This window comes from Peromyscus leucopus, chromosome 10, assembly GCF_004664715.2.
Source record: "Peromyscus leucopus breed LL Stock chromosome 10, UCI_PerLeu_2.1, whole genome shotgun sequence".
NCBI lineage: Eukaryota > Metazoa > Chordata > Mammalia > Rodentia > Cricetidae > Peromyscus > Peromyscus leucopus.
This window is the reverse complement of record NC_051071.1, coordinates 54,262,899-54,275,658: the sequence shown is the minus strand read 5'-3', so window position 1 is coordinate 54,275,658 and position 12,760 is coordinate 54,262,899. Positions and strand designations below refer to the sequence as shown.

Here is a 12,760-nt window from a genome sequence, read left to right as displayed (position 1 = left end):
TACTTGGATGTCCAAAACTGAGTTCATGATGTCCCCAAGTACCTTCTAACTGGGAGACGGGAGACGGGGATGTTGTGACATGAGCCAGGTTTTATGTATTCAGAAGATACACGGGCAGTATCATTATGATATTCCATCTAATTATTTCAAGTCGGTCAACTAATAAAATGGTGTTCAATGGTTAGGCCCAAAGGGATGTCTGTGGAGATCACTGGCCCTCTCAGGTACTGGTCCCCATGACAACAGACTGGAAATAGACACCTGCCATTTAACCTCACACATGTGTTTCCCCAACGATGGACCCCTAACACTGTTTTTCTGCTGTTGTGTGGAAGAGTCTATCAAATGTATGTCATCTCTGGAGGTCCCTGTAATGCACCTCATCAAACTCTTGGCATTTTGTTGTTAGATGGTTGGTTTTTGTTGAATTTATCTTTGTTTTGTTTTGGGATTTTTTTTGGGGGGGTGGGGTGCTGGGGATCTAGCACGTGCTAAGCATATGCTCTACCACAGAGCTACATCGCCAGCCCCAGACAACTTTAAAAGCAGCATTTGACTCCCATGCAGACCTCCTTGCATAGGAGGGAAAAAAAATACCTGCAGTCATTCTGTGGACTAAGCATTTGGTCCTCCTGTAAGCCAAAAGGAGCAGTAGAGGTAGGCAACCGAGAGAGAGTCTGGCTTCGGCTGCTGTGACTGACAACCTCCGCATTGTCCCTAGGCCCCGCCTTTCCAATGCTGAGCCGCTTCCAAGTCTGTTGGTCTATCTCTGTCACGGGCCCAAAGTGCACAAACTTTTGCCTGGGGCTGGATGCTTTCTTATAGGCCCTTGCTTTTCGGCTGGCAAAGTCATCTCGGATGGCCGTCTCTGCGTTGATTTCTGGTGAGGGCTCAGGGGCACAGGTGTTCTGAGCATCTCCGTCCCTGGTCAGAACCAGAAATCAGTTCCAGGAGATCCCAAGGCAAATACAAATCAAGGTGAGGCCAGAAAGCCAAAACTAGATACATGAAGCACACTACCATAGGTAGAACACAATGGCTTTCCCATCAACCACTCAAATGAAGAAGGGATGATCACTGTTCTTGCCTTGGTAAATAGTGCTTTAAGTTTCTGTTGTTTTCAAAGCATTAGTTCTAGCACCACAATTGATAGCATAAGAAAATTGTGGGTGCAGTGCCATGGTTAGTTATTCAAAAATCAAGTTGAAATTCTTTATAGTAAGCAAGTCTTGGAGAATAAATAACCACCCTTAGAAAATCAGCTGGATAAAGAGGATGTTTTCTGCTAACGTGGCTTTTAGTATCAATGCTTCCTCTCATGCAGAACGTGCTCACTTCCAGACATTCTGCGTTGAGAGAGGCACTCTTTCCAGCCATCAAAATAGAAAATGAAATCTGGATAATTGCTCAATTCTCTGCATCTGAAATCCTACCCCTGTCGGGGGGTGAAACCATGACACACCTTGTCTTTCCTGACACTTTCAATCTCTCCCACGTCTCCAGGTCAGCTTCTGTAATGCCGGAGAGTTTAATAAAGCTCGGAGCCTCATGGTGAGGGGTCTGTCTGCCCCGGATTCTCCTCTGGGCCAGGTCGTCCTTCTGAAGATCCGGTGCCCTCCTGAAATTTGTTTCCACCGGTTCAGTCTCCTGAGTTCTCATGACACAAGCCACTACTGTGTTCCCCTCTTCGGGTTGGTCCTGGTCTCTGTTGATTTGATTGGGGCCCCCACACCATCAGAAAAGCCAAGTTCAAGGAGGGGGAGCAGACAAATAGAATGTCAAGCATGGAAACTTAGAGGCTGAGGGCAGAATGCAACCACAGGAACATCCTTTTCCTCCTCAAAAACATGGGATTAATAGAGCTGTGAGCATCTTCATAGGACGGGACCTGGGGTCCTGCACATGCTAGGCAAGTGCTCTAACCCTGGGCTACATCTCCAGCCCTTTGTGCTACCCCTTTAATACTATAATAAAACAGATGTTTTTCCTTCCATCTGTGATAGTCTCTAGCTTGTCTAGGAAGGAAAGCCAGGGCTGGCTAAAGACTGATGACGATAGTTATGAGATTTCAGTTTGACAGTAATGATGCTCAATTCCCACACTATTCAAGTCACTATAATGAATTCGAGTTTTCTGATTGAATCTCTCAGCCCTCTTAGAATGCTTTTTGCTACATCAGTAAATGTCAGTAATGAGCTTGGCATGATCCAAACTCTAGGATTATTTTGGAGATAGCTGGGACATGGTTCAGATGTGAACATCTCAACTGTGAACCCCCAACGGCCTGAGAGTAGAGTTAGGTTGATCTGAACATTGAGCCTCACTCTTTGTTTCATACATTAATCGGGGTTGGCTACTATAAGCACAAGAAGAGAGAAAATACACTCTTTTCTCTGGGTAGTAACTACTGACCTTTCTGAAGGCTGAACTGATAGTCTCAATTGTTCTACTACTAAATTAAATGCAGGTCGACACATGTAATGTAAAGCTGTGTCAGCCATACACTTCAACGGTCTATCACACTGAAACACAGTCTTTTGTGTGCATGTACCAAGCATAATGGTGCACATCTATCTGTAATCCTAGCATTTGGGAGATGGAGACAGAGGAACACGAGTTCAAGGCCAGCCTCGGCTTGCAAGTTCCAGGCCCAGACTGGGCTACACAAAACCCTATGTCCAAAGTAAAGCAAGGCACTTATACCAACAAACACCAACTGTTTACCGAAAGTTCAATAGTTTTGCTTATAGAGTGAGTGGCTTTTAATTTGGAAAGTGCAAGAGAGAGCACGATATTCTTAGTTCCACAGACTGCAACTCTCTAAAATGATGGGCAGAAAAATAATACAATCTGAACTCCGATTTTGATATAAGGAAAACCCACAAGATGATACATTTTGCAGGGTGAAATTCTGCGAAGCCGACACCTTGACTGTTGCCACGCTCTCTTTGTACACAAATCACTGGCCAGAGCCCACATGACTACAACTTTCCTTCCTCAGTTCACCCCAACATGTACCAGCTGAGCACCTCTCATCTAAATACTTTACATCAGCAGTGCTTTGGAGTCCAGATTTTTAAAATTTTGGAATCTTTTGCACACACACCATGAGATATCATGGGGGTAGGGCTCAAGTCTACACAGGAATTTCATTTATGGTTCATATACATTCTATAGACATGACCCAAAGGCAATCTGTATACAGTTTTTTTTGTTTTTTGTTTTTTTGTTTTTCGAGACAGGGTTTCTCTGTGTAGCTTTGCGCCTTTCCTGGAGCTCACTTGGTAGCCCAGGCTGGCCTCGAACTCACAGAGATCTGCCTGCCTCTGCCTCCCGAGTGCTGGGATTAAAGGCGTGCGCCACCAACGCCCGGCCTGCACCTGCATTTTGACTGTGACCTGTCATGTGACGTCAGGGGTGGGATTTTCCACTTGTGGTATGTCAGTCTCTAAACATTTTTGGATTGGGGGCCATTTGAACCAAGATGATGGGAGAAAGATGGGAGGAGGAAATTCACTTGAGAATGACTTCTCCAACAGTACTTGTGGAAGTGTGTAATATGTCCGAGAAGGGGTGTATGTGCATGTGTGTGTGTGCAGGCATGTGTGCATGCATGCATGTGTACATATTGGATGTGTGTGAATACATCTGCTCCTGGGCCATGGCAGGCATGTGGAGGTCAGTGGGCAGCCACAGCTGTTGATCCTCTCTTTCCCCCTTGGTTGAGACAGGCTCTCTTGCTTACTGCTAGATGCTAGGCTCGCTGCCCTGCAAGCTTCTGACAATTCTCCTGTCTCCATCTCTCATTGCCTGGTCGCTAGGAGTGCCCTGGATCACAGGCACTAGTGATACTGCTGGGAATTTCTGTGGGTTCCGGGAATCGGGACTCCAGTCATTAAATCTGTATGAGAATCACTCTGCCTCCTGAGCCATCTACCCAGCTCCGCTTTGTTTCTGACGAGAAATAGCCACCTTCATTTGTCCAAGTGATCTTGCTTGTGCGAGAGAAGAAAGGACAAGCTTTGTTTTTCTCCCTCCGTCTAAAAAGTTGCTAATACAAGAGGCTAATAGGAAGGTAATGGCTGTTTCCTGCCCCCTTTGAATGGAGTGGACCGCCCTTGAGTAATGGCTGTTCTCTGAAAGGCAGTTGGACATGTCTAGGTGGCTAGTGACGCGAACTTACAGAAACCAGAGGCAGAAAAGCAGGGATGGAGATGTGTACAGATCATCTGCGCTTAATTATGATCTCTCTCTCTCTCTCTCTCTCTCTCTCACACACACACACACACACACACACACAGAATGCACACACACCTTTTACACTCCAGATTGTTCTTGACTGATGGTCCCTTTGAGACCTGTTTGCTGCCACCTGCCTTCTCTTGGTCTTTTTTTTGGTAAGGTCCATACAGGAGCTGATTAAGGGGCACTTGTGGCTTGCTCTGGTTCATCCTTGCCCTCCTTGCAGCAAAGTCGTCTTTCTCAAGGTCAGGCAGTCGACATGCGACTTCGTCTTCTGACTCTGAGTCTCTGCCATGCTGGGTCAGGAAAGGGTTTTCCTTCCGAAGGATGATATCACGAGTGGCTTCATTCTCGTCACTCGATTGCTTCTGACTGACAGAGCAAAATCAAACGGAACTCTCCACACGTGATCAGACCAAAAGACTTTCAACTCCCCATCTCCAGGCAATCGCACTGTTACTGAAAAGTCCTCTCAATGCTGTTAGTTCAAAGGACATCGCCTTATTATTTTAGTACAGAGCCGCAGCATTGTTAGGATAGGCTTACAATCTTGAATTCAGCCAGATGCAAACACTAAAAAGTCATGGAATCCGCAGGACTCCATGAGCATCCATAAAAGCAAGATCCTAAATGGCTCGTAAAGTGACAATCCAAATTCTTTTTGTGAAATTGGGAGAAAACACAGGGAGCTTATCACTGCCGCTTTTCTTGATGAGCAGCACATTTGCCACGCACACAGTAGGCACTCAGCTTGGTCTGGGCCGAGAGAGCAGAAGAATGAGCCCAAGAAATGAATCTGGAAGAAAACTCATGAACGAAGCCATGTGCTAGGATACGGGACATGTGCCCACTAGAAAGCCCAAGGAAGGTCTTTCGGCAACCAACTGAGCTGAGCGGAGGCATGTGGACTGGATCGGGGACCACTCAGAGGATGACACATCAGCTGATCAAGCCCTGTATTCTCCCATCAGCACCTGCTTCCTCCCCCCCATCCCTCAGCGCTCCACCTCCCAGATCTGCTTCCTCCCTATTAGTGGAAGTGCATGGTAAAGGCATTCTGCCAAATGACTGCTACAGATGATTTCCATTTCCAAAGGAGTCTTGAAGGCCCCTTAAAACCAGCAGCTTTTAAACTGCTAAAGGCAATTTGATAGCGATATGTCAGGCAGCAAGCCTTAGGACCCCTCTTATTTTTTCTTTTTTGTCCTGGGGCGGCAGGCAAGGCAGCAACTGTGTTTAGACGGCATTCAAAGAAAATCTCGTCCCTTCATCCCTTCCAAAGACCAGCTTCATTTTTAAATCACAACCTGTGCTGGAACCTTTATCCCCAACCGCTTATTGTATTCTCAGTTCATAAAGACGACAAGCAAATAAAGATAATCCAATTTCTACAGAAGCAAACCTACTTTGTATGGGCTTTTAGAAAGAGGATTAAAAGTTCTTGAGATGAGGACCTAGCAGAAGAACAAAATCATTTGATTTCTAAAAAAAAAAAAAAAAAAAAAGGTGTACTTATTTTGTATGGGCTTTATGAAAGGTGATGTAAAGTTTCCGAATGGAAGATACAGCGCAGTGGCAGAGCACTTGCCTAGCATGCACACAGACCCAAGTTCAATCAGTAGTACTACACCCCACCTTACCCCCACTCCCACTACCAAATGTGTTTAAGGTCAGGCAAGGTGGCTCAGTGCATGAAGGAGCTTGCTGCCTGGTGTGACAAGTTTCTGATTCCTGGAACAATGTGGCACAAGAACTGATTCCCATAAATTGTTCTCTGACCTTCACTATGTACACTATAGCACAATGGCATGAACACAAATGTATGCACATGTTTACAGTATTGAACTATGCCCTTAGAATTGTACACTCAACTCAGTCTCCTGCCTAGTCCCTCTCAAAACTGTGTTCACTTTCCTTCCCTGAATCTTTGGTTGACATGTTTGGCAGAGATCAACTTGGATTGGTCAATGATGGCTATGAAGAATAGTTAGTAGAAAATGACAGACCACTGAATCTCTTCAGTCATTATGCAAAAGCAAATTGATTGTAATGATGCTGGCCAGTGGATAATGAGCATACACTATGTCCTACATAGTGATTCTAAAACTAAAACTGCATGGCCTAGGGTATACACTTTCCCTCATTTTATCAAGTAGAAAGTAAGATTAGGCCAAGGAATTTGCACAAGGTCAAAGAGCTGGAGCATAAATTCGAATACAAATCAAGGCAGGCTGGGTCCAGAGGCCCTGCTCTATGACAATGAATAGACCACTGTGCTACTGATTGGACAAACAACAATGCCAGAAACAGCTTTGAAAGCAGAGCACCATATCAAAAAAAAGAAAAAAGGGGAAAAAAGCATTATCATTCCTATGAGAACAGGAAAAAGGGAAGTAATTTGGTTACTAAATAAAGGGATTTTTGTGAGTTGGGCTTAGAATAGAGTTGTAAATTGCACTGCACAGAAGAGCACGGAGAGGCCTGATGATAGCAGAATGCTAACTAGTCACACCTCCCAACTTTGCTCAACATTGACTATTATACAAAGCCCTCTCCATGGCAAGCGCCTCACACCGTCTTGCACCCCTGTGTGGGGCAGATCATCAGGATGAATCAAGTCTAAGACTAAACTTCTTTCCACTTTCTGACTGCGAGGCCTGGTCTTCATCTCCGGAAGAATGTGTTAAAATAAAAAGTATGCATGTATGCAAATGGCCCTGCCAATTTACAATGCCAATCTGGGCTGTGCGAATCTGGTACCTTATGCCTCTTGCAGGCCCAGCTGGGCTGCAAATTCCCCTAGTGTTTCTTTCTAGGCTAACTGCCCAGTGTGGCAGGACTTGTTTCAAGTGATCTCAATTTAGATATGCGTGCTTCAAAAAAGAGACTGAATAAAGTTTCTGTCAATGGCCACTTTAAGATACTCCCAGCTCTGGAATATCTCTACTCCAACTGGAAAACTGTTACTATGAGCAATTCTTGTTCATTGTATGAATTCTGTAAATTCAGAGCTTTGTGGCCATCTCAGAGAAATGAAAAATGATGTAAATTATTGGCTGGCACTACTGACCACGAAATAAAAATGCATTGAAGGCAGATATGTAAAAGAATGGTCACAAGTATCTATGAACCAAAAATATTTCAATGACTTCTATTCTGTATTATTTAGTCCTTCAAGAAAGTCTATTGTTAAACTCTGATATAGTTTTAATTTTCAATAACTACCAGTCTGAGAAGCTGGTGCATAGACTGATGACCAAGAGAACCCTACAAACCAGGAATTATGATATCCACTTTGCAGAGAATATTAAAGCCTCTAGTTCAAGTTCTACAAACTTAGTTAAGTAACTTTAACCATAAGCATCAGTCAGACTGCTCAGACTTACATTTACTGATAGGGTTGGCAATTGCTAGGTGGACAGTGCTCTCTAGAAGTAATACAATCTATATGTAACTTGCAATGCAGAAGCCTAGCGGGCCCTGAGGGCACAGGTCTCCAATCACAGCTACTTGGGAGGCTGAGGCAGGAAGATCACAAGTTCAAGACCTGGTTCAACTACGGAGAAATGCAGAGCCCAGCTTATGATCTGGCAACTCTGCCAGTCTCATCTAAAACCAAAACAAAGGAATGCTGTCATGATAAGAGAGATTATGGATTAAAACTAAGGAATGGGCAAAGGGGGCTGGGGAGATAGCTCTGCAGGTGAGCCCTTGCTGTACAAGAAAGAGGACCCGACTTTTAATTCACAGTCCCCATTTAAAGGGGCGTGGCTGCACATGTACTCATAATCTCAGGCTGGGGGGGGGAGGGGCAAAGACAATGGCATCACTGGGACTTTCTGGCCACCAGCCCAGCTCCAGATTCAATCAGAGACCCTGCTCCAAGGGCTAAGATGGAGACTGACAGAGCGACATACACGGTGTCCTCCTCTGGCCTTTGCATGCTCAAGAGCACAAACACGCACATGTAACACACACACACACACACACACACACACACACACACACACAAAACAGAAATAAACTAAGGAAGAGTTGGCATTCTCTTTCACCCCTTTTACTTGGCAATGAGCAGACAGCTTGGCTTGGCAGTGAGTCTGATCTATTGAAAGAAACTGGGCTCTCCAGAAAGGCCTGTTCGTTCTCTTGGGAATGTCATGGGCAACAGCAGAAACCTGTTACCCTGTCTCCAGGCACAGCAGACACATGCAGAGTCACAAAGGTCATGCCTTTGTCTGTCTGGTCCCTAGACTGGGGGATCTGTGCAGAAATCAGCAGGAAGCCAGCATCTGGTCCAGCGGGACACGGAAGAGTATGTGTCTGGCACTGGGCTACATCTGTTCTTCCTCTGAAGAGTTCTAAAATGTCTATTGTCCCTTGGAGGGTTGTCCCCCTCTGTCATTAATTACCATGTGGTTGAGAAGATTCATAGACTAGTGGAAAATACTGAGTGATGAAACACGTGCAAATAATTAGAAGAGAAGTACGGTCACGTGAAACCTATAATTCAGTTAAAAAATGTACTTCTCCAATGGGAAACACCAAATAAGAGAACTCAAATCTCTATGGTATTTTAATTTAGGGGGAAGTGAATCTTGGTTCTTATTTTACCCTCTTAAAAACAGAAATCTGGCTTCTTTGGCAGAATCTTAGGGGGAGGAGTAATTAAGTTAACATGATCATAAAATAAAACAGAAGAAAAGGCAGTTTTTTTTTTGTTTTTTTTTTTGTTTTTTTTTTTTTTTTTTTTTTTTTTTTTTTGGTTTTTTTCGAGACAGGGTTTCTCTGTGTAGCTTTGCGCCTTTCCTGGAGCTCACTTGGTAGCCCAGGCTGGCCTCGAACTCACAAAGATCCGCCTGCCTCTGCCTCCCAAGTGCTGGGATTAAAGGCGTGCAGTTTATATGCTATTTTTTTAAACTTTGATGGAAATTCTAATAAATATTAACTGCCACATGTCTACTGGGAAGGCTTATTTTCTGTTCCTTGATGCTAAGGTACCTCCTGATTCATTTTTTCACAAGCAGTATGGGTCCTATTGGCTTCCAACCTCATGGGGAAATGGAATGACATGCACCTTTGCTCTGTGTATATATTGGCTTAAAAATAATGCAAAGATGTATGTGAGGATCCGTGGGAAGGAAAGAGAAAAGTGGCCTGGCTATAAAGGTGTCCCCCACTCTCCTGTGTATGTCCCTTTCTTGTACAGCATATGCCAGACAAACAGCCCTTCCCAACTGAGCAACAGCCCTCAATAATTATCTTTAGCTTCTTGCTGGGTCCAAAAAATGTGATGGCCAGAATCCATCTGGATGTCAAAACAAGAGCCTTGAGGTCAAATGCTCTGAGAGACATTGGCATAGCTCAATGATTTATAGTCTCACGTTTCCCCACACTGAGACTATACACACACACACACACACACACACACACACACACACCCGTCATGATTTGCAGTTCATTCCAGTCAAGCCACTTTTTGCCACATTAAAAGCAGGACCTCAAGTGTGGATAAGCTGAGAATGACTCCCAACGCTACTGTGCCTTGTAAAAGGTTAAGTGACAAAAACCGTAGCCATGCTGGGCTGGTGGCATGGTCTATGTGGCTTTGGGAGTGAGCTAGCCGCTGAAGGACTGTCTACCAAATGAACTCTTGGTGACTGAAGCGGATGAACAGTGCTTCTCTGGGGGACATTCTCCAGGAACATTCACAGCTGCCCCGACACCACTGTAAATGCTGTGAGAGGAGGTCTGAGTTGGGATGACGTGACAAGCTGCTAACTCAGCTGACACAGGTAAGAAGTAAACCAGGTATCACCAAACAAGCGTGGAAGCATAAATGACCACCTAAATACAGGATCTCCCCCCACCAGAATCACATTTTAAACCACGACTCTATGTTTGTGTGCTGAGCGAGAGTTGTTACCCAAGAACTCAATGTTTTATTATAAAATATGCTTCTCACCGAGTGGCACAGGTCACTGATGGGACTCCTAAAGTACACAACTGTGCCCTCTGTCATCTTATTCCTGTGTGTGCCCCGGAAGCACCCTGCCTTTCCCTGCTCGCCCTTACTGCTCTTTCAAAGACTCCAAAGACAAAGATTTTCTTGATGCATTTTAGCTAAAAGACTTCACAGATATGGTAAAAAAAATAAATAAATAAGGTATATGCATCCGAGATGTAGAAAGTTGATTTTGCAGGTTTGTGCCCTTATCTGTATAACTTAGTAATACTCTGATTGTGTTCTAAGGTTAAAGAGGGGAGTTGGGCAAGTTTGAAGAACGGTGCAGGGTAAGGGGATGGTATTCAGTTCTGTATTCAGCTTTTAGCATGGTCTCTGGGATAGGCAGATGTTTGGAAGAGACAGGGGAAAGTATATTTCCAACACAGTCAAAGAATATTTGGATATTCAGAAGACACAGTGTGATATTCTTCTTCATTATTTCAGAGACCTGCTTATAACACAAGCAGACTTTACATCAAAATTTCTAGAAACGCATACATGTTTAAGGTAGGAAGATTAACTGTGGGATACCACCAACAGGGAAGGAATATATTCTTTTTGGGTGCTTAAAAAAAATCAACACAAAGCTATCTTACAGTTAAATCTATAAAAGCCAACATTGAATACTTCGGTCAAGAACTAGATCATGGAAATAACCACACAGGGAGCATATGGAGAAATATATGTGTGGGAGGCAGATGCAGTGCTCTATGGTCAGAGGACCTGACTCTGGCTGCCAGGCCAGCTCCGGCCGGCTCTACAGGTCACTTACCAGGCCAGCTCCAGCCAGCTCTACAGGTCACTTACATCTTTGCTATGTTTTGAAGGTGAACTATCACCAGAATACCCACCAGCTTATGTGTTTGTTGACGTGATCTCCGGACAGTGACACTGTTTTGGGAGATGGGACACAGGATCTGACTGGTAGAGGTGAGTCACTGGGAACAAGCCTTTGGGGGTGGGTGGGGGAGGGGTTGTAGTCTGACCTTATTGATCCCATTCTCTACTGCCTGCTACAATAACTCCAGCTGCCTCACTCTCCCGTCAATATGACCACGCTGCTCCCACCTCCACACTCTCCCTGACACGATGGACTGAAATATCCCCTGAGACCATGGGCAAAAATAAACCACTCTTCCCTGAAGTGGCTTAGGTCAGGTACTTCTTTTCACAGCACTAAGACAAGTAATATAATCACCCATCCTTTGTTTCTCCTTTTGAAAAAAGTGAGTGTATTAGTGACTTTTTAAAAAATGAAAAGGAATTTCAAGTGTCAAATTTCTCAGAACATCCATCTGTTACATAAGCATTGATTGCAAGATTATTTGTGAGGATCACTGTGGTTCTTATTAAAAAACAAAAAACAAAAAACAACCTTTTCGACCCCACCCCCACCCCCAATAAAACTGTAGACCTGTAGAATTCCGTGGCTTTGATTGTTAAAACACTTCAAACCACCTATCCTTCAAAGCCAGTGGCACTGTCCACCACTAATGCCTTTAGCTGCAATGACATCACTGTTCTGTTCTTAGCTTCTGAATCACCATGCTTTAGAAAACACATCGACGCATCCAGTCCTTACTACTTCTTAAAAGAGCGTGTATTTCTGCAAGCTAGTTATTCTCTATGAACAGACTGTCCCCTATTTCAAGACACTGAACATAGTCTAATGATGGGCCGGTCACATGAGATAATGAGCCATTTAGGAGTAGTATGAAAGTTAACAAGACACAGGCAATAGGAGAATCAAATGTTATTGCTAGGTAAACCCTGCAGCCCATAATAACTGACCACAGGGATGGCGTCTAATGAAGCACAGAGGAGCTCACACTTTATCTCCACTTTAGCTAGCCGAGGACTGAGCAGAGACATGCCCCAAGGCAGCATATCTATTTCTATTTGTCCCGAGCAGGGAGGGGTAATGCGATGGACATGTAGCAACTGGGGAAACAAGATGAGAAGTCCAACTTGCTAGACGGAGTCCAAACCTGCCGGCATGCAGAAGGCCAGCCAGGCCAGCCCTCAGCTGGCAGAGCTAACCTGGCAAAGCGCTGTGCCGCGGGCATGACCTTGATCCCAGCTTGCTCCAGCTTTCTGCGCTTTTGGCTTTCCACGGCATCTCTGTCTTCAGGAACGGCAGTTGGTACTGCAGCCACATCCTCAGGAGACTGCTCCTCACCATGGCTGGGAGGAGGTTCTAACCCACCGGGAGGCCACCCATCCGGGCCCGTCTGGCTGCTGGGGTCATCTTCACCAGGAGACCCTGCTTCACTCCCCTCCTCCTCTATTGTTTCAGGATAACTAGTGAGTTGGACAATATGGTTTATTAAGCTAATAGTCAGGTCAGGGAACAGACCGGACATCGCTTCCAAGACATTCTGATATCACTTTTAACTAAAAAAAAAATTAACAATCACAGCCCAGAATGGGATCCTGCTAATGTGAGGCCAACTTAGCGTAGCTAATTAATACAATGCATTTCTCCTACACACACGGATCACGGACTCTTGTAAA

General features: G+C 44.7%; 1 protein-coding gene across 15 annotated transcripts in view; it reads right to left on the bottom strand.

The window, feature by feature from the left end:
* The window catches only part of Limch1 (LIM and calponin homology domains 1), a 320,820-nt gene that overhangs the window by 62,535 nt on the left and 245,525 nt on the right, over nucleotides 1-12,760 (bottom strand). For 6 of the 15 annotated variants that reach the window (XM_037209070.1, XM_028882266.2, XM_037209072.1 and 3 more), the window contains 4 exons: nucleotides 12,287-12,547; nucleotides 4,315-4,614; nucleotides 1,463-1,705; nucleotides 598-924 (listed from right to left, as the gene is read on the bottom strand). The exons of 8 other annotated variants lie outside the window; for them this stretch is intronic. In XM_037209070.1, the coding sequence (XP_037064965.1) occupies nucleotides 598-924; nucleotides 1,463-1,705; nucleotides 4,315-4,614; nucleotides 12,287-12,547 (1,131 nt within the window). The remainder of the gene's footprint in view (nucleotides 1-597; nucleotides 925-1,462; nucleotides 1,706-4,314; nucleotides 4,615-12,286; nucleotides 12,548-12,760) is intronic. One more of the 15 variants, XM_037209073.1, reaches the window with a different exon arrangement.